This window comes from Gopherus flavomarginatus, chromosome 22, assembly GCF_025201925.1.
Source record: "Gopherus flavomarginatus isolate rGopFla2 chromosome 22, rGopFla2.mat.asm, whole genome shotgun sequence".
NCBI classification, from domain to species: Eukaryota; Metazoa; Chordata; order Testudines; family Testudinidae; genus Gopherus; species Gopherus flavomarginatus.
Window position 1 is genome coordinate 11479544 of NC_066638.1, and position 26274 is coordinate 11505817.

Here is a 26274-nt window from a genome sequence, read left to right on the forward strand (position 1 = left end):
CATGGCACTTGGAGGTTAAAGTGGTGTTAATAACTTTCATTTTTATCTTGCAAATATATTGTGTATGGGATGGCTAGTGCTCCGGCATTAGTGCTGAAAGGGGGAGGTTTCCCAGACTTGCGCTCTCCTGGGGCGGATTTAGAACCTGCCAGTACGGCTGTCTCCTCTTTTGACTTGCAATATTTGAGGTGGGTAGCAGAGATGATGCATGTGCATTCTGTGCTGTGAGGCCTACTTGTGTGGAACAGCAACAAAAGAGAACGTTCAAACCCAAAGCATTCTGAAATCTGAAGCTCCCTGGAATTAGTTCACCATGATAGGACTTGTCACATTTTTGCGCTGAGGGCGTGGATGTCAGTGTCTTTCCATCTTATTCCAAAATTGCCAGATAGGATTCCCTAACCTGGGGCTCAGTTACCTGCCTGCTGGTTAAAGACTTGGTTAGCCACTGTTGAAAGGGCAGCTAAAGTAGACTAAGGCTTCGGTAAAACTCAGGATTTTTCTGCTATCAACTTGCACGTACATTTTGTTTTTTTCTCTCTGCAGGAATTGTTCAGAAAGCTAGCGTACCACAGGAATGGAAGAAAACACTGGTAAGTACTCTCCTGGATCCCTGTGCCATGTTTGTTGGTCTTTTTTCCTTCAGCCTTGGTTCTCCTACATTTTCATAAGGAAATGATGCTTCCTTAATTTCTGGGTCTTGAATAATAAATGTCCAAATATCAGGATAAAAGACAACCAGAAAGATAAGAACTAATGCTGTATAGCACCTACGAAGCACTTCAAAGACCAGATTCTGATCAGTTAATATGCTGTGAACCTCTGGATCTCACAGGTGAGAGGAATCAGAATTCATTCTGCAATCCTCAAAGCATTTTACAGGCAAGTAGCCATTACTATTTTACAAATGGTGAAACTGAAGCTTATCTAAAGCCACTCTGCAGTTCCATGGAAAGACAAGGCTTAGAAAACAGTAGCTCCTAGTTCCATATTTATTCCCCTAGACGGTGCTGCCATGTGAAAGATGCAGGGTTCTTTAATTTAAAAAAGCTGACTTTAGAGTAATTGCCTTAGGCACTGCATGACTTTTCCTCAGGCAAACTAATCAACATGTTCATTAAACCTAATCTGTGATGCAAACTGAATTTGACCTCAGTTCAAGTGGTAGAGATCTGCATAGAATAAAGGCGTTAATGGCTTTTTCTGAATGGCTGAAAATACTAGAAACTGTTTTTTTTGCAAACATTTCATCTTCCCTTCATCAGAAGGAGTCAATCTCTCTCACACTCTCACACACATACAAAAAAACAATTGGGTGCATTTCACCTTACATCCCACTGATGTGTGGTGTTAATTCATTCCATGGCTGCCAGCTAACATTTTAAATGATGAATCACTTAAGATGAAGTCATAGCAAAGATTATCCTCAGCTTGGCACTGGATATTCAAGGGTCCCTTTTTAAAAAGTCTCTATAATTAAATTACATTTAAATGCCAGCCATTTATTGGATCACTTGCGGTTTGTAATGAGCTGTGACATAAGCGAAGTAATAAAGTTGTGTGACCACAAATCTTGCCCGTGGGCCGTCCTCACAGAGACAAATTATATCATCCTTAACTAGGGAATTGAGCGATGTTCAACAGTGGCATTGTCTTTGTGCAACAATGGCAGCACCTTTGTGTGACGGCCAAGTTAGGACTTTGTGGAAAACTGATCTGCTGGACCCTAATGGCTGGAGCAGTTACAGCCTTCTTTCTGTGCCAAAGTGAATATGCATAGAAACTGCTCGTGATGAAATTCCTGGTAACAAGTTACTGCTATGCACTGTGATAGCGTGTTAACATGAATGCTTTTTTCATGCTATTCCCCTTTTCCTCCAAAAAAGTTGCTTTGGGCCACGTTAAACTAACCTGTAACTGACAACTTTTTAAGTAAATGACTTCAGTGCTGGTAATAGATGCTGGAGCGATGGCCATAGGGAGATGGAATCTTTCTGTTTATCCACAGCACAGACAGCAGCAGTGCAAGTTTCTGTCACCCCTCCAGTATGCCTCAGCTGGCACTGAAGTGACTCTTCTGAGGGTGGCTGCAATTGAGCAGACTGTTAATCCTGAGCCTCTCTGCTGAAACTACCAGCAGCTAGTTTGTGTCCATGTCACAAAAGCCGTCATCTGTCCACTGGCAATTGACTTAGACCTCAAACTCATTTTACAGAGGCCAGCAAGCAGCCATCAGATTACAACCAGTCTAGCTCACTCTTGACCTTGACTGCTCTAGTGACCTGGAGGTGGAAAGCTCTAAATCTCATTACCATTCTCCTGAGCCATGTAGAATCACCCACCTCCCCCCATTTGAACACTCAGGGCTTGTCTACATCACAAAGTTGCAGCGCTGGTGAGGGGGTTACAGCGCTGCAACTTAGGAGGTGTACACATCTGCAGGGCATCACCAGCGCTGCAACTCCCTGTTTGCAGCGCTGGCCGTACTCCCGTTTTGTCTCGGGTGTAGAGGATCCAGCGCTGGTGATCCAGCGCTGGTAATCAAGTGTAGACACTTACCAGCGCTTTTCTTGACCTCCGTGGAATAAGCAGGTATCCCAGCATACCTGAGGAAGCCTCTGGTAATCAAGCTGGTCTCCTTCCCCGGTTTGCTCTCGCGTTCCCCGAACCCCCGAGCAAGCAGGTCTCCTTCCCTGCGGTTTGCAGGGGGGTTCGGGGAACGCGAGAGCAAACCGCGGCGAAGCTGGTCTCCTTCCCCGGTTTGCTCTCGCGTTCCTCGAACCCCGAGCAAGCAGGTCTCCTTCCCTGCAGTTTGCTGGGTGGTTCCGGGAACGCGAGAGCAAACCGCGGCGAAGCTGGTCTCCTTCCCCGGTTTGCTCTCGCGTCCCCCGAACCCCCCTTGAAGCCGCCCAACAGCGCTGCAGTGTGGCCACATCTAACACCACTTGCAGCGCTGGTTGCTGTAAGTGTGGCCACTCTGCAGCGCTGGCCCTATACAGCTGTACTAATACAGCTGTAACAACCAGCGCTGCAAAATTGTAGATGTAGACGTACCCTCAGCTATACAAGTGCGAGAATGGTTATATTTTGCACTTCTGCTCAAAAGGACCTTGGCTATATTTTGTTTCAGCCTGTTGTGACTCTTTAAACCTACTGTTATATTGTTAACGTTGCTGGAAACAATAAGAGGTAGAATAAACAGATGGGTCTTTGATTATTATTTTTGTTTAAATTACTTGCTTTTAAGGAGGTTCATTCTCCAAGTGCTACTAAATTCAGGATTCCTGGGTTCTATTCCTGGCACTGACTGGAGAGGAGGTAAGGCTGAGCTTTAAACTGGAGGAGCTGTGTGACTAGCTGAGCTGAGGCTGGCTCCCTTTGTTTTTTCAAAACCTAGTGACTTGATCGATTCCTGTCCTTAACCAGTCGTATATTAACCACCTTCACAATACTGCATGGCTGGCTTTTGTTTTGACTGTATTGGCACATGATGGTGTGCTCTGAATAGTATTGCAATGCACCCAAGTGGCCACTGGGACTGTATGATTAATCATAATTCCTTTGTCACCCGGCTTCGCTAGCCATGCATGGGGAGGGATGGAAGCTCCTTTTGGCTGGCTGCCTTGTTTAATCAAAAATGACAGATTTGCTGCTGCCTTCAGATTTTAATTTATGATCATCAGTGAAGGCTATTGCGCGCATCCCCTGTAGACAATTATAGTGGAGTTTTAGGGTATGGCTACACTTGCACTTCAAAGCGCTGCCGCGGCACCAGCCCTGGGAGAGAGCTCTCCCAGCGCTGCACGTACTCCACATCCTCTACGGGTGTAGCTTGCAGCGCTGGGAGCCGCGCTCCCAGTGCTGCGGCACTGTTTACACTGAGGCTTTACAGCGCTGTATCTTGCAGCGCTCAGGGGTGTGTTTTTTTCACACCCCTGAGCGCGAAAGTTGCAGCGCTGTAAAGCGCCAGTGTAGCCATGGCCTCAGTATTGAGCTCAGCTCTTCCACTGAGGTCTAGAGGAAAAGGAATATACAGGCCTCCTGGTACTCTTACTAACTGGTGATGTGAAACCCACCAAAGAGGAAGAAAAATCTGCAGGGATGGAAATAACATGGTTTTGGGTAGGTGCTGAGGCACCAACATGACTAGTGTGGTGTTAAATCCTAGTCAGGGCACATACATGCATTCATTTTCCATGTGTCAGGGTTGGGGGAAGCTTGCTAGTTTCCAGGTTTAACTCCATGACTGAGGCAGGAGAATGGATGCTAACAAGTGATACACAACAGGAAACGGTGGACCAAGGCTTCTTTGCAAGGCCTTGAAGAGATCCCACCTATGCAAGTGATCTGTTAAGGAAAATATTGTTGGAATACTCAGTCAGCTAATTTACTTTTTCCCTTCTCAAGTCTTTCCTGTCAACACATTGGGAGTGAAGTTTTGCTAGCGGCCATATTCTGTTTTTAGAGTATATTTCTGCTGTTCCATTCCCAACCCACGCTACATCAGCATCCAGTCCCTCCCACCCAAAAGATAACATCGTTTCTTGAATGCTCTTAAATTAGCTGGTCTGGGATCCTGTGTTTTGTTTTTTTTTTTAATTTAGGAGTCTTTTCTATTACTAAGATCTAGCATTTTACCTGTATAGAATCATAGAATATCAGAGTTGGAAGGGACCTCAGGAGGTCATCTAGTCCAACCCCCTGCTCAAAGCAGGACCAATCCCCAGACAGATTTTTACCCCAGTTCCCTAAATGGGAATTGAAGGACTGAACTCACAACCCTGGGTTTAGTAGGCCAATGCTGTTATTTAATGAGCCTCTTGTAAGGAAAGCTCTGTTGCTTGATATATGTCACTTGTCATTAGCTCATGTGACATGACAAGTCTGAGCTAACAGCAAATGGAAAAAAAAATAAACTTTGGAACATCCTGCAGAGAGGCTAAGAGAAGCTAACTGCAGAGACACCAAATGATTACGCCCCCATCAATACTGTATAGTTCCATGACATGATCTTACGAAGCAAATAGTTTAAGCATCTGTTTCCCTTTTTGGCAGCGGAAATCTCAACTTAAGCCCATGGCTATTTGGAAACTCTGCTGTGGTGCTGGGATGAAATAATGTGGAAACAAACCTCTAGTTAGCTTTCCAATAGCACTTGCACGGACCATGTTTGAACATTTGCACAGAGCTTATTTGCTCTTTTTTTCATGGGGAAGTGTTTGTGGGTGGCATCATTGTATCCTTTCAGCTGCCTGTGAAAACCTTTGGTTTTCTGTCAGAATTTTTGCTTCTTTCTGAGACTAGGAGTTTATTTGGCAATTATTGGGAGGACCTTTTTGTAGCTCTCTTGTCTTGAAAGCAGAGGCCACTGATGGAATTGCTGTGCTTGAAAGGTTTGCTAGATCTCGATTAAGGATTTTATTGCTTCCAGCCATCCAGGCTATAATCTTGTGCTCAGGATTGGTGAGACATGCTAGGATGCTGTCGTTAATCAAGCAGAAATGCATGCTGGGTAGGGTGGACTCTTCTATACCCACAAGCTTCTTCCAAGAAGTCTTCTTGCTTTCTCAGAGGTGGCACTGAAGATATTGCGGAGGAAACGTCTGTTCTGTCCTATTTCTTTATTTAGGATTGCCTCCCCCCCAGCCTCTTCAGTTCCTGCCATGCCAGTCTTTCCGACTGCTCCCATCTTTTAAGATGTGCTTGGGGCAGCCACAGTAGTCAGTGGCTCTCCGTCTCCTCCGGGCAAGCCAATGGGTAATTTGAGACTCCATTGTAGCTTCTGGGCTAGATGGCCTCAAGTTAGGAAACTAGTACAGTAAATCTCTTCTATTGCTTTTCGGAATTTAAATTCTCTGGGAGGCACTATAATCTGGTGAGAGGAGGAGGTTAGTAGTCAGGATACCCACGTCTAGTTCCTAGTTCTGCCATTGGTTTCCTGTGTGGTGTTGGGTAAGTTACTTCATTCCTCTGTCTTCCCCTGCACAAATGGGGATAATACTCTGAAGTGCTTTGAGAGCCTCACGTGAAAAGCAGCATGTAAGTAAGGTATATAATTATTCCATATATATGGATGATGGTATTTTTGAATCTGTTTAAGGTGTGTTTGTGTATTCAGAGGAGGATAGCTTTTCCAAACACTGGTCCACAATGTCTAATAACTGTCCCATCTGCAGGGAAGCTGAGATTAAAGGAGTATTATGAGGTTTTTCAGTACTAGATTGCCAGGAGGACTGTTTTAAATCATCGTTTGTTACAGCACCCACCCTGTCTTTCAGCTAAATAATCTCTGTAAAAAAGACACACTGGTGGCCAGAATGATATGACTCCTGTTCTATCAGATGCTTCAGTCATGTTCCAGCGGCCTCTGCTGCAGATAGCTAAAAATAACATTTACTTCAATATGCTCTAGTCACCAGTTGCGAGGTGGGGTGTATGTGTATGGATGTTATCTTCCCGCTGGGATTTCTCACTGCTTCTTATTTTAAACATCACCTGCCAGGCTTGATGTTGCCAGGTAAAGCAGGTGATTGGTAGGATAGAACAGAACACTCTGGACAGGTAAAGTCTGTTCTAAAACCACCAAAATCGGTAAACATAGCAAATAGGAATACGTTTTCTGCCCCCACTTTAAATGCAGCTGCCAATGCTTTTCTTGCTGTTCCTTTGTGTATATACCTTCACATAAAGGAAAATTCAGATGGGTTTATGAAGCCATTTGTGGTAGCAGCTGTTAAAAAAAAGAGGAGGAGGGAGTGGTTTATAGGATATAACACTTGACTGATAGTTTGCCAGTGTGAATCCAGTCCAGGTCAGTAGTGACTACAGGTACTACCTGATGACTGAGGTCTTATATGAAATGTGGTGGACATGTCAATCCAGTATTTGACGGGGAGAGAAGTCCACAAGAACCACAGAGAAAAGTGGCACTAACTGACACCTTCTTGGGCAAAAGGTCTAAGGATTTAATTGGGCATGTAGACGGTATTCTCCTCTTTGCTCCAGCGATGGTCACTGCAGGTTCAGGGTTGAAGCACTTTGAGCAGGACATTGTGCTAGGGATGTACTTGCCCTTCTGCCGCTTGTCGCCTGATCTCCAGAAAAATTGAGGACCTCCATCTCCAGGGCCATCCATCTGGCTCCTTTCGCCACCCACACTTATTTTCACATGAACTTATTACACTTTAAAATGGAAATAAATGGGGGGGCGGGGACAGCACTGTGCATTGATCTCCACCCTTTGTGTTTGCTGGGGGACTTGGATGAACAGACTGCTTCTGATTTGGAAACCAGAGGTTCCTTGAACTTGCTTTAGTGTTATTTCTGTATTAGACAGCATCCAGGTGGGGAATCCCCTTCTGATGATTAAAAGTCTAACTAGAAGTCAGCTGCCTATAGGTAGACGTAAGAATAGACCTTTACTAATTGTGCACAGACATCTAGAGGAAACCTGTCTGAAAGCTTTCGCGTGCTTTTGTGCAAAAGAGCTGAAGATGCACTTCTGAGTTTTAGACTAAAGCTCTGGAGATGTCCTGCCACTGTTGTGAATGGTCTCCTGTTTTGATCTGTAAAGCAAATTAACCGACAAACCATCAGAATGTTAGAATACTTCAGTGGTAAATTTCATAGCTGTTACCCACTTACCCCACCAATCTCCTTAAGAATGGCAAGCAGCCAATGAGGAGGATATCACGACCTTTTAATAAAATACAGTAGAGAACACTTGAAGTGTTATCATAAATAATTAAATCGACTACACTTGTCAGGTTAACAAAGCACCATGGGATGTATTAACCTGGTGGCTTTTTGTTTGTATTCTTAAATTTGCAATGGGTATTCCAGTTCTTAGTGAAATTGTTTACTGAGTCTTGGCTGTGTGCTCCGGGCAGCTGGATGAGAAACAGTAAAGGCATTGCTACTTGCCACATTTGCAAATGTATCAGATCAGTCGTGCACCAGTCAGTTGATCCAGCAATAAAAGGAATCCCAAGTTGAAGTATGGACTCTGACTTCTTTTCTTTCCAGGTCTGGAATTGCAAAGTTATGTGCTGAGTATTTAGAGACTTTGTAACTTTGCAGTACCCCATGTCCAGTGACTGATAAAGCGGTTAGAGCACATAGCCAGGTCTGCAAATAGCAGTTTGTACAGATGGTTCTGTGTTGGAGAAAGTGCAAGTCAAAGGGTATGGCTACACTTGCACGGCAGCGCTTTGAAGTTTCGAGTGTGGTCGGAGCACCAGCGCTGGGGGAGAGCTCTCCCAGCACTGCACGTACTCCACATCCTCTACAGGTGTAGCTTGCAGCGCTGCGAGCCACGCTCCCAGCGCCGTGACACTGATTATGCTGAGGCTTTACAGCGCTGTATCTTGCAGCGCTCAGGGGTGGGTTTTTTTTCACACCCCTGAGCGCAAAAGTTGCAGCGCTGTAAAGCGCCGGTGTAGCCATTGCCAAACTTGCTGTTTCATGGTTTAGTGGCTAAGCTGTGGACATACTGGCACTGACCTTTAGTTTTGCTTGAACAAGGTATATGCCAGCGAAGGTCATTGTGGGCGTCAGAAGATTTGGATTCTATTTTGAAGTCTGCCTTTTTCCTTGGGTGGCTTCCAGTTCCACTGCCACCCTGTCTGGAGGTTTAGATGGGGGAAGGTAACTTGAGTTAGGTGAGTCGTATGTGGGGGAGTAACCTCTGTTTGGATGCAGGGTAAGTGGGAGCTTTGGATAAGTGGAATTATCTTGTACCACTTTTTTAAAAGAATAGTCATCTTCCCTGATTTCCTAAAGGCTGTTTTGCACAACAACTCTGTGCTTAAATGGCCCACAACAGTGGCTGAGGCGAAACTCACGCAGACCTGGCTGTTTTCTTTTTAAGTAAACTGAACTTTGTCTCTCCTTAGTGTTACTGCCCTGGTGCTTTGTGAAGAGCATTAGCTGAACAAAGCTGTGTTATGGGCGCCAGCATGCTGCAGAGTTAGTGCTAATCCACAGTGAGGAACTCTGCTTGGTTTCTAACTGTTCTTAGTTATATCCAGGGCCGTCCTTACCCATACGCAAAGCATGCAGCTGCCTAGGGCACAAGGAAATTTGGGGCACCAAATTTCCTGCTGCTTTGCGCTGCTGCGTGCTGCTCCAGCCCCTACTCTGGTTCTTCCCTGCCCCAGTCCCCTGAGGACTCCAGAAACGGTTGGGCCTGCACTCACCACTCACACCTGGTAAGTAGAGTGACCTGGCCCTGGCCGCACTGCCAGTGAATGCTGGGGGACGGTTCCCCTCTCCCCCCAAGCCTGGGGGGCAGAGCGGGCTAGGGCCAGGTCACTCCACTTCCTGCAGGAAGTGGCCAGCCCCTGTCCTCCGTGGAGGCCTGGGGCGGGGCTCCACACAGCTCCCCTGCAGAGGCTTGGGGTTGGGGCTCCACACAGTCCAGCCCCCCCCGCATGCACAAGAGGGCTGCATAGGGCACTAAAATAGCTAGGGACGGCTCTGATTATATTGCCCCTATTGTCATCTCCTTATCACCAATTCTTGAGAGCACGTTGAAGTATAACCCTGGTCCTGACTTCTGAAGCTGGTTTTAGCCCCTTGAATACTTTTCAGCATAACAAGCAACCTGTAGAAGGCACCTGGCACTGTCCTTGGGTCTGTAAAACTCTTACTGGTCTGTCTGTGCTTAAGGAAGAATAATCAATGTTCATGACACTGACAGATTTTAAAATCATTGATCGCCACTCGGGGTAGGGAGTACTTTTGTCTAATTCAGGCAGCTTCTGCCTTGCTTTAGAAAGCATGTCCTCTAAACTACCTTGAAAATGGGAGGCGATGCATATGTTGCTGGACTTCAATAAAGGGTTTCTTATTAATCTCTCTCTAAAAAGCAATTATATACTCATTTGAGTGATTAAATCCAACTGTATTCAATGACCTTTTGGCCTGTCTCAAGGCATTAGGCTTCAAAGTTTATTACTAAAGAGGGTCCTGGATCCTTTGTGGACTCCTATCTAGGTATTTATCTGACCCTCCTCCGTAGTATCAGAGTGCCTTTGTCATGAATAGATTTCATCCTTGCAACACTCCTGTGAGATACTGAAAATTACAGAAAGGGAGCTGAGGTATAAAGCAGGTTAATGATTACTGAGGCTTTTACATTCCTCTCATCTCAACTTGAAGTGCTGCCATTTGTCTGTCTCAGTTGAGGACTGCACAGGGCTCCCCTTAGATGCTATCTTTACTGGCTTGGGTTTGTCCATTTCTCCCCTCTCCCTGAATCTGAATGCACTAACTTGGCAGAATTTCACATTTACCCTGGAAGTTGTCCTGGCTTCTGTGGATATGTCTTCACTGCAGAGAGGACCCTACGTGATCAGCACCACGGTTAGCCTAGCTCGGTTGTAAGTGGACACGGGAAAACAAGACTCAAGTCACTCTGTCCTCACTGGTGCTGCACTCTCTAGTGTGTTGCTAGAACTTCTTGAGTGATATCTCATGGTGTTTAGTGATGCCGGTAAGCTGAATCCCTCTGATTCTTTCCCAGTGAATTGTGGAGGAACTTGTATGTCCTTTTAGGTAGGTGGGAGATTGTGGGAAGGCACTGGAGGACTGTCAGCACGCAAGTGGTATTGCCTGTGTCCTCTCTGCAAAGTGGGCTGTAATCTAGACCCCCAGCTAGTCTGGATTGAAAGCACCACCATCGTTGGGAGAGAGGGTTTTAAGTGTGAACGGAAGCCAGGATAGAGGCAACACCGAAGTAAGAGCCTGAGTTAGCTCTGCATTGGAGACCAGTAGTAATAGTAGAATAGTAAACAGTGTCCCAGAGGAGCAGGAGACCAGATAGCATGTGCAGGGAAGTTAGGGGGAGGACAAACAGGAACCTGGACAGCATGTTCCAGGGGAGAAGGGAACCCAGCAGCTGGGCTGCGTGTGCAGGAAAGAGGACAAGTTGTGGGGAAGATGGGGGAAGGGACCAGCAACAGGCATTATTCGACATATCTGCTTTTCCATAGCACTCCTCACAATAACAGCAAAACATCTGAAGCATTACTGAATGGATACTTGCAGTACCCTGGGAGGTAAATCGTTACTGCTATCCTCATCTTGTAGAGGGGAAACCGAGGCACGGAGATTCAGTGACTTGCCCAGGGGAGTCTGACAGAGCTAGGAACAGAATTCAGATGTCCTGAGTCCTAGGCCAGTGCCTTAATCACAAGACCTTCCCCGTCCACTCCAGGGAAGGGTGAATTACAAGAAGGAGGTAGAAATGAACTGAAGAGCAAAAGGAGACTGATCAGTCCTTTCTGAAATAGCGCTTCCCAAGCTTTGCCTGCATAATCCCACTGTCAGTCTTACTGATCCCCTCAACCTCCTTATTATATCACTACACTAGCTGCTGGAGGCAGTGCTGTGCGAGCCCTAACAGGAATACGTGCCGGACAAAACGGCACCCTCCCTGCGTCATGACCTTGCGCGCATTGTGTGCCAGGTTGCATGTACAGAGGATGCTGTATTGTAGAGCAGGTCCTGATGGTTTGTATCTTCAGTCAGGTTCATGACCCCATTTGTTGATGGTATGGTCACGCTTGAGGTCACAACCCCTGGTTTGGGATCCGCTGAGCTAAACACTTACCTCATTCGCAAATGCTCTTTTCTAGCTAAGCGATTGCCGCAACTGCCATGTGGTGGTCGTGTTCCTGTGAATGGGAGAGGAGGTGGCTAACTGGACTCAAGATGTAATCTACACTATGAAAGAGTTTAAGAATCATTGTTTCTGGTCACCTGGCCCTCCCCTTAATACTTACAGCCCAGAACTATTAAGTGTGACATATTATGATCTAGTTACTTGAGCATTTTGTGGTGCCTGTTTGTTTTCTGTTCATTCTTGTAATCTAGTGTTCATACATGACTTGGCTCTGACGTGTATAATGACACCTGAGCAGTTAGATTAAAGCCTGCGACATCCATTCAGTGGTTGTCTCTGCGAATATGATCAAGGCTAACTTGCTAGGTGTACAGAAATTTTCTGTTGTGTATTTGAGTGCATTTTATAGCTGGTAGCTGTGCTGTTGGACCACTAGAGGGCAGGTGTTACTTAATTTGCAGTTTGTAGGCTGTGGAAATGGAATAGGTATATTTTATTGGGGAGAAAACACTGATTTCTTGCCTGATTCTTTTTCTTCAGTTGTAATGAAAGGTTTTACTTTTACCGTTAGTGGCTTGTCAGTGAGTCAGACTCATCTCTTTGCTTTGTAAAATAGCTGCTGAATGAGGTGAAGGTTTGCCTCATATCTGCCTCCTAAGCTGTTTTTCTGATTGTGTTCCTTGTCAGGAGAAGTAAAGTCACAGACAGTCTCCATTCAGAATCTGTTTACTAAAAGACTATAGCCATTCCTGCAAAACCAGGGATTTAGTATAGAAAAACTGGTAACTTTGGCCTCAGTTCTGGAATTTGATCCATGCAGGCAGACCCTAACCCTGCATAGCATCCATTGATTTCACTGGGATGATGCATTGGTGCAAAGGTCTGCCTGTATGGATCAGACTACAAGATCAGGGCCCTTACTTGTAGATCTGCCTGGTTGCATCTTCCATGAACAAGTAGTTTAGCTGAAACTGGAGCATGATTTTAAAAAAATAAATCCAAACCAACAAAACCTGCAGTCAAGTTGTAGCCAAACAATGGTGGCAACGGATGCTGAATTTTACTGGCTGCGAGCCAGTTTTAAATCGTGAGTCTGGCTTGAAAGCAGGTTATAATTGCTTGAGGATAGGGACGAAAGAGCAAGGGAGACATAATCCATGTTGTGCTCCACAACAAAAGCCTTCTCCTCCCTGCACTTTGAAATGCGGAATTTAATAATTTCTGCACATTCTGAATAGAAATCTTGCAGAAAGAAAACAAGGCTCAGTCCTTTATATTTCCACTGTGGTTACCCCCCTCTGACTAGGAAACAGCCCCATGCACTGTTTGCTTTGTTTGTTGGGGTTTTTTTCCCTTCTCCTTCTGTGCTGTGGCTGCAATAAGGGATTAATTTGCAAGGCTCGCCTTCCAGTGAGTCATCAGCTGGCAAGGAGAATGGGTTTGGAAGCTTAGGGAGTGATCCCCATTAGATGAGTTTGCAGTAACCTGATTGACAAAGGGTAGGTTACCTTCCACAGAGGGAGCTTGGGATGTGTTTATTGTTTTTCTCTGAAGGTTCCTCTAATTTGATGAATGTTTTAATAGCAGCAATAAACATTACCTTGTGTGTTTATTTCAAGGTGTTCATATAAAAGTGAAAGAGACTTCCTCCATGCCGTTGCCTTAGGAGTGGCTTAAAGGAAGAATAAACAGCCTGTGCTATCCTTTTTTTTTTGTCTGCTTGTTGAACAAGACAGTGGGATCAGAACTGAGAGCTTTACAGTAAATGTTGTTATAGAATCATAGATTATTAGGGTTGGAAGGGACATCAGAAGGTCATCTTGTCCACCTCCCACTCAAAGCAGGACCAATCCCCAACTAAATCCCTAAATGGCCCCCTCAGGGATTGAACTCACAACCCTGGATTTAGCAGGCCAATGCTCAAACCACTGAGCTAGCTATCCCTCCCCCATGTACAATGCTCCACTGCTGTCACACTTTAGTGAAGATGCTACTTCACCGACAAGAAAGTTCCTCCCATCTGCACAGTTAGGGTCCTCTTACGGAGGTGTATTATGTTGACAGGGCAGTCTACTGGAAACCTCAGCCAATGCAGTGTCTGATCGTCAGACATGTCAATAACGAGGGCTCGTTCTACAGTGTGTTTCTAAGAATTTGAAAGTGCAAGAAGATAAACCTTACTTTGTGGGCAATAGAAGCATGGAAATGAGCTCTTTGTTCCATTTTCTTTGTGCTAGGGCAGTGTGCTTCCTGTCATTCACTGTTTTTCTTTCCAGATGCATTAATACACGGAGCAAGGTTAGTGGAATCATAGAAGTTACAGATGGATAACGCCCAATTAGATCAGCTAGTACCTGCAAATGTGGAATCGTTCTTACAGAACATTTAGTGGGTTGTCCAATTTAGGTTTTAAATTCCAAGCAATGGGGTGGGTTCAACTCCCCTTGAGAGTCTGTTTCAGGGGTGTCAGGAAACTTTTCTTGATATTCAGGTTCTGAGACTAAATTTTAATTCCAGGGGGCTTCTTCAGATTTGTAAAGTTTGTCCTTTTAATCCTTCAGAAACTGCTTAGGTTACCGGCTAACTTTGCATGTGGCAAACCTTTTCCCCCTTCTGGGGGGAATCCATAAAGACCCACTGAAGCCACAGTTATTGACATTCAATGAACCCCATAACGGCATTCCTCTGGAAACTGTGTAAAATCAGTTTGAAGACATAACTTTTGTCAGTCTTTTCTCACCTCCTTCTGTCCATACCATGGTACCAAATACAAAATGAAGAAACTCACTAAAATCTTACCCATAAAGGGCTCTACTTTCCACTACTTTTAATGATCTATTTAGAATTTTTTAAAAATTATATGGACGTGATCCTCCATTGCCCTGCACCTGTGCAGAATGTTCTACTCTCTGCGCTTATCTAAATAACTACTTATCTAAGGTGCTGGGCAGTGGAAATATTACAGCATGGGAAGTGATTGTTCTTCCCTTCAAACTGAGAGAATGCTAAAATATGGGGGGATTTAGACTCCCATTAGTGCTAATTAAGCAAGTAGACACTCAGTCCCTTGGTGCAGGGAATACAGACACTGTATTGGGCTGAAGTACCAGTGCATTGCAGGGACTAGGTAATATTTTGCTTTGGGGAGGAAAGGAAAATATCTCTCTGAATGTAATTAAGTTGAAAATGCTGACACTAATGAATTACCCAAGCTTCATGTTGGGTGGGGGGAATCCCCCACTGAATCAGTGACATGAGGGCTTTGGGAGTGAAGTTCTGCAATTAGGAGGATCAAATAATGCTGACCATGAAGTTAATCCCATTCTCTCTCTGAAATATTGAGCAAACTGCTTGTGCCCTCTATAATGGGATTGTTCCACCTAGTCTGGTGTGTGCACTGTGTCTCTATTTGTATTTTCTTATCTCTACCACCCCCGAGCCTGGAGTCAAGTTTGTCTAATCCTCACAGAGAGGCTTATTCTCCCAATGAGTTGTATAGCCTAGTTCTTCACTGATTTTTGAGTTGAGAAAATTTATCTGCTGGGAATGGACGTGCTGCTGTCAGGAACATGGAAACGCAAGAAGCTATGTTATGTTCACACCATGCAAACCAAAATTAGATAAATACTCTTTCTGGAAGATTGCAATGTACCACGACTTTATTTCTTAAAATCCAGAGCCCTAACATACCAGAACCAAAAACACACACACAGAGAAAACAGACTCTGTAAAGCAGAGAGGCATAACTCACCCCAGCTTGCTCTAAGCTGGCTCTTGCCGCCTGACTGACTGAAGACCCAGATCATAGGCTTCCTTACAGAGCCGCCTAACCTGCAGGCAGCACCATGAAATTCCTTACCCTTAAAGTACGAGCTCAAAATTTTAACACAGCTTTGCAAAATTCCACAAACTCATATTGCAATTCTACTCCAATGAATGACTAAAAATACCCCCTTCTTATGCAACATCCTCCCTGTGTTTCCTCACGTATTTCCTTTGGCACTAAATGCTTTACTTACAATTACTTAATGGAGTTCTAGATTCATGGCCAAATTATGCCCTCCATTAGGGCAACCCCAACTGACTTCTGGTTCTGTTCTTAGTTACAAAGATGTAACTGTAGACGGAACTTGGTCAGCAAAATATCTTACAGGCAATGAAGAAGCAGGATTCAGAAAGAACCAGACTGTAGATTGACTTTGGAAGTTAGAAATCCCCCTCCGCCGCCTTTTTCTTCTTCTAAACTGAGCTGGTTCTCTTGTGATGCAATAAAATGGAACCCCCCATGCAAGGCAATTTTTTAGTGATGTTTGAGTAGAATGGCACTGTCACGCTGTCTGGAGTGGCTAATGACTGTGAGGGCCTTCTTCAGGGCAGACACCCCAAATTGATGTGTTCTATAATTAGATTTCACCAAGCCATTGACAAATGTGAACTCCTGGATCACTATACCAGTCTTATCATGGAGTCATAGGCTGTCCTCCCTAGACCCTCCAGACTATCTTGCCACCCAGACAAACTGGACTTTGTGATAAAAGGTCACTTATACCAAAAATCATATCACATTGACATTGCATCCAGTCCCAAGAGACCATTCACTTGCCTCAGAGCAATTTGTACTCTAGATCTTACATCAAAGATGCTGTAGCCAATTCTGTAGTAAACTAACTAAAGGTTTATTAGCTAAGAAAAGGAAATGAGTTATTGGGAGGTTAAAGTAGATAAAATATATGTACAGATGAGTCACCGTTTGTAATTGCAAATAGTGGCAGTGATGTAATTAGCTGCCAGTTTCCCAAAAGTCTTTTCAGGGTTCCCAGATTCTGTGGGGATCTCCACTTCGCATCTGGTACGCTTCCCTGTAAGATTCCAAACAGTTCAGAGATGCAGGATCTTTCCTTGAATCCTTCTTTCTAGCTGCTTCTCGCAGAAAAAAAGCTGACAGTGTCACAATTCACATGGGCTTTTCCTTTGATGACTGGGACTGAGAAATGCATTTGGAGTCTTGGACCTCTGATCATCACACACAACGACCATTTGCTTTGAAATTAGCACTTTTCTGTTATAGTTTGTTTGCATTCCACAAGGCTTCTTTCTTGTTTGATGGGTTAGTTAGTTATAGGGGTATACACAATATAAATGTTTGCTAGTACATTATAATGCCATATATTACATTATTATACTACAGATAAGTGAAAACAATGCAAATAACATCCCACTAGTTTTCATGACAGTTCAACACACTTACACACTTAACAGTGACTTTGATCTATGCTAATACACAGGTGAATTGGTCTGGGGCTCTAGCATGAGCTGGCGTCTGATCTGCCAGCATCATGGGCACTTTACATGAATACCCAGTAAGCAAGCAGATGTTTTGTATGGCAACCAAAAATATCCCCAAATGCAGGAAAGTCCCTACAAAGGGCTGCTTGCTTTAGTGCCAAAGTTTTTGATTTTACAATAGAGATTTTATAAACATTTAAGTGAAAATGATTTTTTATTTATAGCACGGCTGCGCCCTGCCTTTCCCCAGGCTCTGTAAGAACACGAGGGCCAGTGTCAATAATTGCCCAGCGTGTGGATCATTTCTCTTTACGGAACAGGAATAACCTCTACCCCTGCTATGACCTCTCTGAGGGGAGCCTTTGGGCCCTCCCATGTGGCTGCGGGAGGAGCAAACCACTCAGCTGCTTATGCCCTGGGGCATATGGAGGCAGTCCAAGACGCTTGGCAACAGTTTATGCTTGAAGAACATTGGAGCTGCACCTCTGCTCCTCCTAGCTTCACCAAGAGAGCACCCTCAGCTGATGTAACAAGGGGTGCGGCCTGGTTAGTTGGGAGCCTAATAAGACTAAACTCTAGCATACCAAATGTAAACTTCACTAGAGACCTGGCCTGATTCCTGCCTGTGTGTACCCCTATTAAATAAATTCTGTGCCGCAGGTGAAATATAACAGCCATAGCAAACAAATTTACCTTAAGAGGAAGCCTGTTAGTTTAACTGTGCCAAAGTTGTATTCCTCTATCAGTTTATTGTGGATCTCCAATACAGAAGTTCCTTGGGGGGGTGACAGAGCGAGAAGCGTAGTGTTGCTTTGTACAATATGTATTAGCGTGGAACATCTTGACCTCTTCCTGTCCTCTCTCGCTAAGCAAGTCCATTGTGGACCTATCTGAAGGTGGGGAACCTATCTACAGTACAGTAAAATGTATTTCATATCAAAGTGTCATGCAGAGCTCCCCAGGAGATTAATCACTACATGCAAATGCAAGTGATCTCTGTGTGAGTTGCTGTATCGCACAGACATGTAGCAGCAAAGTGTAAAATCTACAAAGGGTGCATTGGGCAGAGGCAAGGGGATTCAAACACTACAGCTCTGTCCAGTCCAGTGTCTTAGAACTATGTTCACAGCAGCAGGGTTAGCACTGCAGTTCCTGTGCTTCGAATCTTTTCTTCCGTTGGCCAGCAGGATCTGAAATTGTCCTCAGCCTCATATGCAACCTTTGCCAAGTCCGCTCTCTTCAGGAGTGACTCTTGATTGTGACTGAAAGGATTGCACTATTTCCATGAATCCTTTTTGGCTAATATTTTGGTCTGATGCTATTGGTACCCAATATTGTGGTGGTTGGTGCTAGATTCCACTGTGAGGGAACAAGGAAAGGCTTATGTGGAAGGAAGGGGAGGATACTAGACATTACTGGGAAAACCTGTATGGTGACATCTGGAGAATGGGCAACTTTGTAGCCCGCTGTTACTTTCGCAATGATATAGTCAGTCAGATCTCCTGATCTCAGTCAGTGTTATCTCATCTCTTGACTGTTTCCTTTAATTATGTAAAATGGCCTTGACAGTGTAAACAATTGCCATTGCATTGTTTCAGAAGCTAGATGAGTCAAACACAATGCATAAGCAATACTGGATGTGGAAACCAGGCCTGCATCATATTTAGCATTTATAGCATTCTTCCATCTCCAAGGTGCTTGACACATATTGATCGTCCTCACTCTGAGATTTTCTCCAGGGGGTAACCTTAGGCTAAATGACTTGTCAAAGGATATAGAAGATTTGGTGTCAGATGGTGTTGGACTCAGCAGCTCTTGACTTCCACTGCTGTGTGTAGGCCACTAAACATTGCCTCTGTCAGTTTAAAATACGTGGGGAAGTTCTGAGCCTAAGCTAGGAAATGATCGCAATAGTATTTGTTATCCTTGACAGTTGTCTCCATTGGTCAGAATTCAGGCATTTGGCTGCACACTTATCCCTCACTGTGCGAGGAAGGAGTGACTGGTGGCTCTGCAGCCGTGTTCTCAGTGAGGGTCCCTCACCGTGTCTTGCTAATCACTCTTACACTTGTATGTATGGTGCCCTGGACACTCACCATCCAAGTTAGTCCTCAATAGTTTTATAAACTGTATTAATTTGAGTGGCTAGATCATCTCCTTAAGTGTTATCTAGTTCCTCAGGTAAATATAGAGTGGGACCTGTATTAACTTGAATCACGAAGTTGATAAACTGGAACGGTTCCTTTTGGAGCAGTGTCTGTATTAGTCAAATATTTATTCATGAATTGTTTCAGAAGGCATATTTGTGCAATAGACAGGGAGATCAAACCTGTAATTACGTGCTAGCTTCATGCTGGTGGAGATTCCTAGTAAAACAGACTTCACTTACAGAAGGAAGCTTTTAAACGTTGTGTTTGTGGATATAAAATACTATGCTGTAGTTGGGAAATTTCAGTGTTTAGAGATGTTTTGAGTTACATAGGTGAAAAAGTATCTTCCTCCCTGAATTTCTGACTCTTACAAGTGCTGGAGTTTAGCCAAGTCTATTTGCAGTTCCTTTTAAGAGTGAAACTGCGGTGGGGAATATTGGTTTCTCTTCCAAATGTATGTGCCCCAAATGATCAGAAGCAGACACTGTTTATGCCTAACTTGTCTTGCATTTTAACAAGGGGTTCCTAGTCTAGTCAATTAAAATCGAGCAGGTGCCATGTGGAAGTTGGGTGTACCTCAAAAGTTTAAACTAAAGTGCTTTTATCCATTTCCCTAGTCAGAGCCAAGTAAGTGAAGGATGGTAAGATTCCCTCGCATTGTCTGGTTCTGTTTTGCCATGTTTTATTAACTTACAAAGAGTGTAATTTCAGTATATCAAATTCTCAGTAATTTTAGGAATGAGGGATAGCCAAGCTTCTTTCTCTGAGGTATACGCATAATGAAGGCACTTAAAAGTTGGCAGAGTAAATGCTGTAATGTTTCATGGGGTGACCCTTTCTAGGGCATTGCAGCAAAAGTGGGGGAACCTAGGAAATAAGATTTTAGGTTGTGTAGAAAGTTCTTCCCACCACTCTTCTCTCTGTTACCATAGGCAGTGGGGGGGAGGCATTCAACTCAAGCTGATAGTTTGCCACCTTGATGCACCAGACTAGAGTAAAGTTAGTTGGGATGGTATCTTAAGTATTTCAGAATGATACGCCAGAGCAGGCGTGTTAGCTGTTGGGCCACAAGCTGTATTTATGCTGACTAACTTCTAGGGTTAAAGCTACATTTTTACTATGTTTAGAAGTTTACAAAGGATTGTAGCCATAAACATCACTAGTAATAATTAGCCTTTATAACTTCTGCATATCTAGTGCCTGGCCATACTAGTCTCTTTACTATCCTAAAGGTTGCAAGAAAGGTCATGCAGCTTTGCTAAAGGAGCCTGTTTTTAGTTTTGCTATTTTTCTGCATTCAACTCTAAGCTCTTCAGGACAGGGCTCACATACTTTGTGCTCAGTAAAGTGCCTACCATAAACTGGCGATCTAGCCCTCTCTGGTTAGCATGTTCGCACTGTTTTGCAGCAATTATTCCTGTATTTTGCCAGCCGAGTGTTGGTGTATGAATATATTTTGGTCTTAAAAGGAAAGAGAATGTACAGCTGTTTCTCTTACTATTCCCCTTCATCCCCGTGGTTTGCATTAGGAGGAACTAGATGACCTCCTGGTTTCACTCTTATATCTTGCTCCTGGCAGCTCTTGCTCTTTGAGAGAGGAGATGGTGGTTTTAAATGAGTAAAAGGGTGGGAGGGGAGGGGAGGGTTAAAAGTTGTTTACCTTTAAGTTTTCCATTCTTTGAAAATTATACACGTTTCCATATTCCAGTTTGTTGTGCCCTCCAGTAATGCAACTCGAATGTGACAGATGGGCCCCCTACACCCTGAGTGTCAGTAGAACATGCTGTCACTTGGCTGTTTGTGTGGTGCTTTGTTGGAATGTATCCTGCTGCTGTTCTTTCGTCAGCTTTTGACATAAATACTATTTCAGAATGCTCTGAGGAGCGGTTGGATTCTGCCGAGGAGAGTCCGTGGCCTAGAGACAGTATAGTCATGAATCCTTGAAATTATCATGACTTAGCCAAGATGCGGCTGGATCTCATAATTTGAGGAAGGAGTGGTCTATTGTCCATCAAAAATATTGAGTACATTTTAACTACGATGGCTGGAGAAGAATGGAAGAAGACATGTGAGAATAACTCCACATAACATCTGCTCTTATTCTGAATTGCATTTCTGAGCTTTATCCCCATTCTCTAAGTAGAAACAGGCTTATGGCCATAGAACCACGGACTTGGCAGCCAGGCATCTATACACAGAAGTGTCATGTAATCATTTTAGCTGGGATTGTGACAGGGATTTGCAAGCAGCCTTGGTGCTCTAGCCACCTGACCAGCATAATTCTTAGCTGTATGGCCTACCTAGCACTGGTATCCAGTATGTGTTAAGTAGAGAGCAGCGGGACTGTGGCTATCCTCAGCTTGTTGGATCACAACTCCTCCTGCCTTTCAGTTTGAGATCAGGAAGAAGCAGGAGTTTTTAAGTAATCACTGGATACAAGGCCAGCAAACTGCTCGAGGAAATAAGAGTTTCCCAGCTGGAAATTTAATAGGAAGTTTACAAGGAAAGCAGGTGACCAGTAACTGGCTTACCGCACTGACTTCCTAGTGTGCTTCCAGCACAGAAAAGTATGGTCAAAGTATCCAAAACCTAAACGGGATGCCACCTGACTTGTGAATAAACTCTTTCTGTTTCCACAGAGGGTAATGGGCTGAGCGTTCTCGTGATCTGGGAGAAGAGGAGGAGATCGCATGCTGCATTAACTGTTGTGACCTTTTAGATTTACTACCCACCTTTCCAACCACTCACTTTACATTGGTTGGTCAGTCATAGCTAATACCTTTTCCAAATGTTTGTGCAAAGTGTAATGGGAAATCAAGTCAAATGGCTTTCCTAGCACATTCGAGGGAGCTGGAGGTTGAGCCTGAGACTCCCAGAGACCATGGCAACTTTTACAGGTACTCAGCACTCTGGGAGTCTTTTAGTTAATTCATTTCTATGGAATCTCCTAGCTGTATACAAAATCCTGCAGACTGTCTAGCATGCAGTGAAAACGTTATCCTTCAATTAAAGTGAACAATGATTGGGGGGAAGGTGGGGGTGGGGGTGGTGCGTGTGTGTGTGTGAGAGAGGAGAGAATTAAACAGAGAAACTTTGTTAAAATATGTTCAGTGTGTTATCATCACTTCCCCCTCTTTCCCCCCCTACTGATCTTTCCCCTAAAAGGATGTTTATAAATCCAATATTGTTTCCTTATCTTTTAAAAAATTAGTACCTTTATCTTGGGGTAAGATCCCTGTTTTTTACCTAATCTCCCTGTAAGGTATGTTGTTGCTGACAAGCTCTTAAGGAAAACAGCCAGTATCGTTGGTTTTGAATGGACAACTCAAGCTTGTGTGGAGTGAGTAATGCAATCCTCCCTTCTTGAACTCTGCTAGGGCTGAATCATGGAGCAAAACTTTCAGAGTCACCGTTCTGTTTCACATGACAGTCAGAATCTAGAGTGTGAATGTGTGTGTCCACATAGAGTAGCTAGTGCTTGTGATCATGATGAGTTTCAAGCTGTAAAGGTAACTCTATGACCCGTCTCAAAGTAGAGGTACGTAACAACCAAGTTCTCAAGTCAAAGTGGTTTCCTTTATATAACGCCAAAGAGAAGGCTTTCTGTGGAGGATGTCCTCAGTACTTCTCTAAAGCCCACATCTAGCCACAGTCTGCAGCTCTGTGCTGGGTAATCAATATACTCCTATGTTTGGGAGGAGGTATCAACACTTCCCCTCTAAGAAGCATTGCTATGGGCAGTGTTGTCATCCTCCTTGATTATGATTTACAAGAGCTAGTCTGTGTGCAATTTTTGTACTATTTTAACTAGATTGGTTTAGAAACTATATGGAAAAAGCTGTGCCAATAGAGGTACCTTTAGATTGTTATAACTGCCGTCAACACTAGGGAATTGCACAAAAGTAGCTCAGTGGTTTGAGCATTGGCCTGCTAAACTCAGGGTTGTGAGTTCAATCCTTGTGGGGGCCATTTAGGGAATTTGGGTAAAAATCTGTCTGGGGATTGGTCCTGCTTTGGGCAGGGGGCTGAACTAGATACCTCCTGAGGTCCCTTCCAACCTAGATCTCTCTTCGTCTCCCCGCCCCCACTGTTGTATAGTTGACTTTTGCTGGAAGCTCCAGGGAAGTTTAATTAGACTCAGTTTTGTTGATAAAAGGGCTTGAAGGTTGACTGTTGCTGCACAATAGCTACATTTGCTGTCCTATCACTGAGACTTTATTGGACTAAATTCAGCCTTGCAATTCCCACTTAGTCACCAGGAGTAATTATAACTGAGACCATGTCTGAATTGCAAACTTTTGCTGATGGAAGTGACGGCAGCGTGAAGCCGTTGCAGTTAGCATGTCGCTCATATGCGTGCGTACTTGGCTCCTTGTGTTGATGCTGCACCTACTCACCAGGAGTGCTTGTGTCATGGGCAAGGGAAATGAGGAGGGAATTGCTCAGCTGCATGAAACTGAGTACGGTATAGAGCAATGGCAGTACAGTACCCCACTGTAATGGAAAATACATGGACACACTTACCCAAGGTTCCTTCCCCTGCATCGGGCTTGCTTGTGCTTGAGTTCCAGGACTAACCGCTCTGTGGCATATCTGAACACCAGCCGGGCTTGGTCAGCTGGGCAGTTGCACACAACAATGGAGAGAGCATCTAGGTGTGCTCGCCAAGCTGGGCAGTCAGGGGGGAAAAAGCATTTAAAAAATTCATGGATCTTTAAAGGAGCTTCCAGTCTCCACGGCCCCAGGCAGTGGAGTTCACAGTTGTGACCAGAGCAGTCAAGGTCAGGCATTGTGGACAGCTGCTGGAGGACTGTTAGGGTCGACATAAGTAACATGGCATCAACAGTCACACTGCATGAACCTCAGTACATCGACCATGGCTCAGTGCCACTTGGGGAGGTGGTGTAGTGGGGCACTTACATAGGTGGGGGAGATACTTAAGCGTAGCCATGTGCACAGTTAGGTCAATGCAAGGTGGCTTACATTGGCCTAACTTTGTGTTGTAGACCAAGGCTGAAGCTATGCCCTGAATATGGCCTGTCCTTTGTCTTCAGTATGCAGACTTTTCTTATTTTGCTTCAAATGGGAAGGGAGCATTGGTTTTTTAACCCTACCCTACAGCTTGCTAACGTGAGACTAGATCAGTGTTTGGTTCCTGTTGCATTTTTTCCATCGCTGCGGGGATATTCTTTACAGACCTTTCTCCAAGCCAGACAACTCTCACCTGCTGATTCGGAGAGAATATGCAGTCCTGTTACCTCTGGACTTTGTCTCCTTTACATAGCTGTGTATTTAAAAGGCTTTCTGCATGTTTCAAAGTAAACTGCTCTTTTGCGAAGTGGAGCATTTTTGTAATTCAGAGGAGTTTAATTGCTCATAATATGGATTCAAAATTCTGTAAAGACACAGCACTTGTGATCCTGTCTGACTTAGCAGCAAGAATAACCATGGTACGTTTAATTGGAGTATGAAGATGCATTGTGGGGGGTGAAGATAAGAACAGTGCGTTCAAGATTTTGAAACAATTCTGTGGTGGGGGGACGTTTAGACGTGTCTGCAAATCCATTACTCCATTTGGTCTTGTTGCTGCCTTGAAACTGGCCATGGAAACAAGAACAGTTTGTTCAGCAGGGACAGTTTAATGCAAAGCACGTTACATCTACAGGTAAAGCAGAGGGTGAGCACTTTGCTTTGTGCATATTTTACAGCTGTGCTTAGAGGCGGGGAAGTGAATCTGCAGGTCACGTGATTTCACAGGTAACTTGTCAACATAGACACTAGAGATGCTACCACCTTTTCCCACATGCATTAATATAACTTACTTGGTGACTTTTTATTATAAAGCATGTCCCAAGCTACATACATGCCAGCCAGTCATTGTACAGTACACTGGTGCAATATACCCTCAAAGGTAGCAAAGCAAACACCTGCTCTTATCTAATGCACTAATTTGATCTGTAATATCCATTACGTACCCAGCTACTGGTTTGACGGACTGATCCCTCATTTGGAAAATGGCTACGTCCTTCGGCCTCCCAAATCGGCTGCCCGTGACCAGTTCGTGTATTAGGAACTGTGATCACTTTGTCAAGCAGAGTGCTGTGGCGGGTGATTTCTGTTCCGTGAAATAGAAGAGCTGTGATGCAGTGGGCTGGCCATAGTGGTGGGTTTGGAGCAGAATGCTACATTACAAGACGATGCAGCAGTAGACTTCGTTAGAGACACTGTCTGATTAGGTGTTTAAAACAAACTCCCTCACCTATGTTACAGATGTCATTTTGGATTATTAAAGCAGAATTTTAAAAATGGCATTCTCTGCTGCTTGGTTTCAGCATTTCGCTCCTTTTGACCATGGAGAATTTCAGATCGTTTTCATTTTTTGCTTTCCACTCACTGTTGTGATGCTGCAATGTGGGAATTTTTGTGGGTTTTACAAAAATTGTTTCCATTTCTATTAATCATAGCTTTTTCTGCAAAGAAAATCTAAATGTGGAGATTCTTCTGTTTAACTCTCCTGTTATGGGTGATAGCTGATTCCTTTCAAAGGGCCCTGTCACATTAGGCAGGCCCCACATTTAGGTTTTGGTTACAAAACAAACAACCCAATTATATTTGTTATAATATAAATGTATATAAAGGAAAGATTGTTTTGTTGCAATGCAAATATCCCCTTGCAGTGTTTGCAACATAAACATCACAGCATCATTCTAGTGCATGAGAACCAGAATATAGACTCATTTTGTTTTACTGCCCAAACAGAAGTTACAAAAAAGTAACCAAACAGCATAAGTAATTAAAAGAAAACTCAGGTTTTTACAATTCATTAGTTCTGGACGTTTGTAACACAAATTTGTAGGTTTTTTTAAAAATACGGTCTTAACCTTCTGATGCTCCTTTAATTTTATCACATACCAGGCTTTTGTACAAATATCAGTTGTCTGTATTGTTGTAGCAAAAGGGACTTGATGGGTCCAAAGAGCTTATTTTGGTTCATATTTTTAGGCCCAGGTATACTGTAGTATCTGGTTGGTTTTGATTGGGAAGTGAAATGGCTACAAATACTGTTTGAAGACTATTCTCTGGTAAAATCTCCCTCTGCCCTCCTTCCTGTTTCTCAGCCTCTTGGTGCGTTCCTGCTAAACTTGATGTAAGGAGCAAAGGGTGTTGATTATTTGGACTACGTAGCTAAGCGGCTAGAGTGTGGTTGGCAGT

At 44.0% G+C, this 26274-nt stretch overlaps 1 protein-coding gene across 4 annotated transcripts in view; it reads left to right on the plus strand.

The window, feature by feature from the left end:
- The window catches only part of PHACTR4 (phosphatase and actin regulator 4), a 96657-nt gene that overhangs the window by 38061 nt on the left and 32322 nt on the right, over positions 1-26274 (plus strand). For 2 of the 4 annotated variants that reach the window (XM_050932017.1, XM_050932013.1), the window contains 2 exons: positions 547-593; positions 3248-3318. Coding sequence is in view for 2 of the 4 variants with exons in the window: in XM_050932016.1 (XP_050787973.1) it covers positions 578-593 (16 nt within the window). In the remaining 2 variants the exon portion in view is untranslated. Of the gene's footprint in view, positions 1-546; positions 594-3247; positions 3319-26274 lie in introns of those variants that run through there. The other 2 variants (XM_050932016.1, XM_050932015.1) reach the window with 1 other exon arrangement.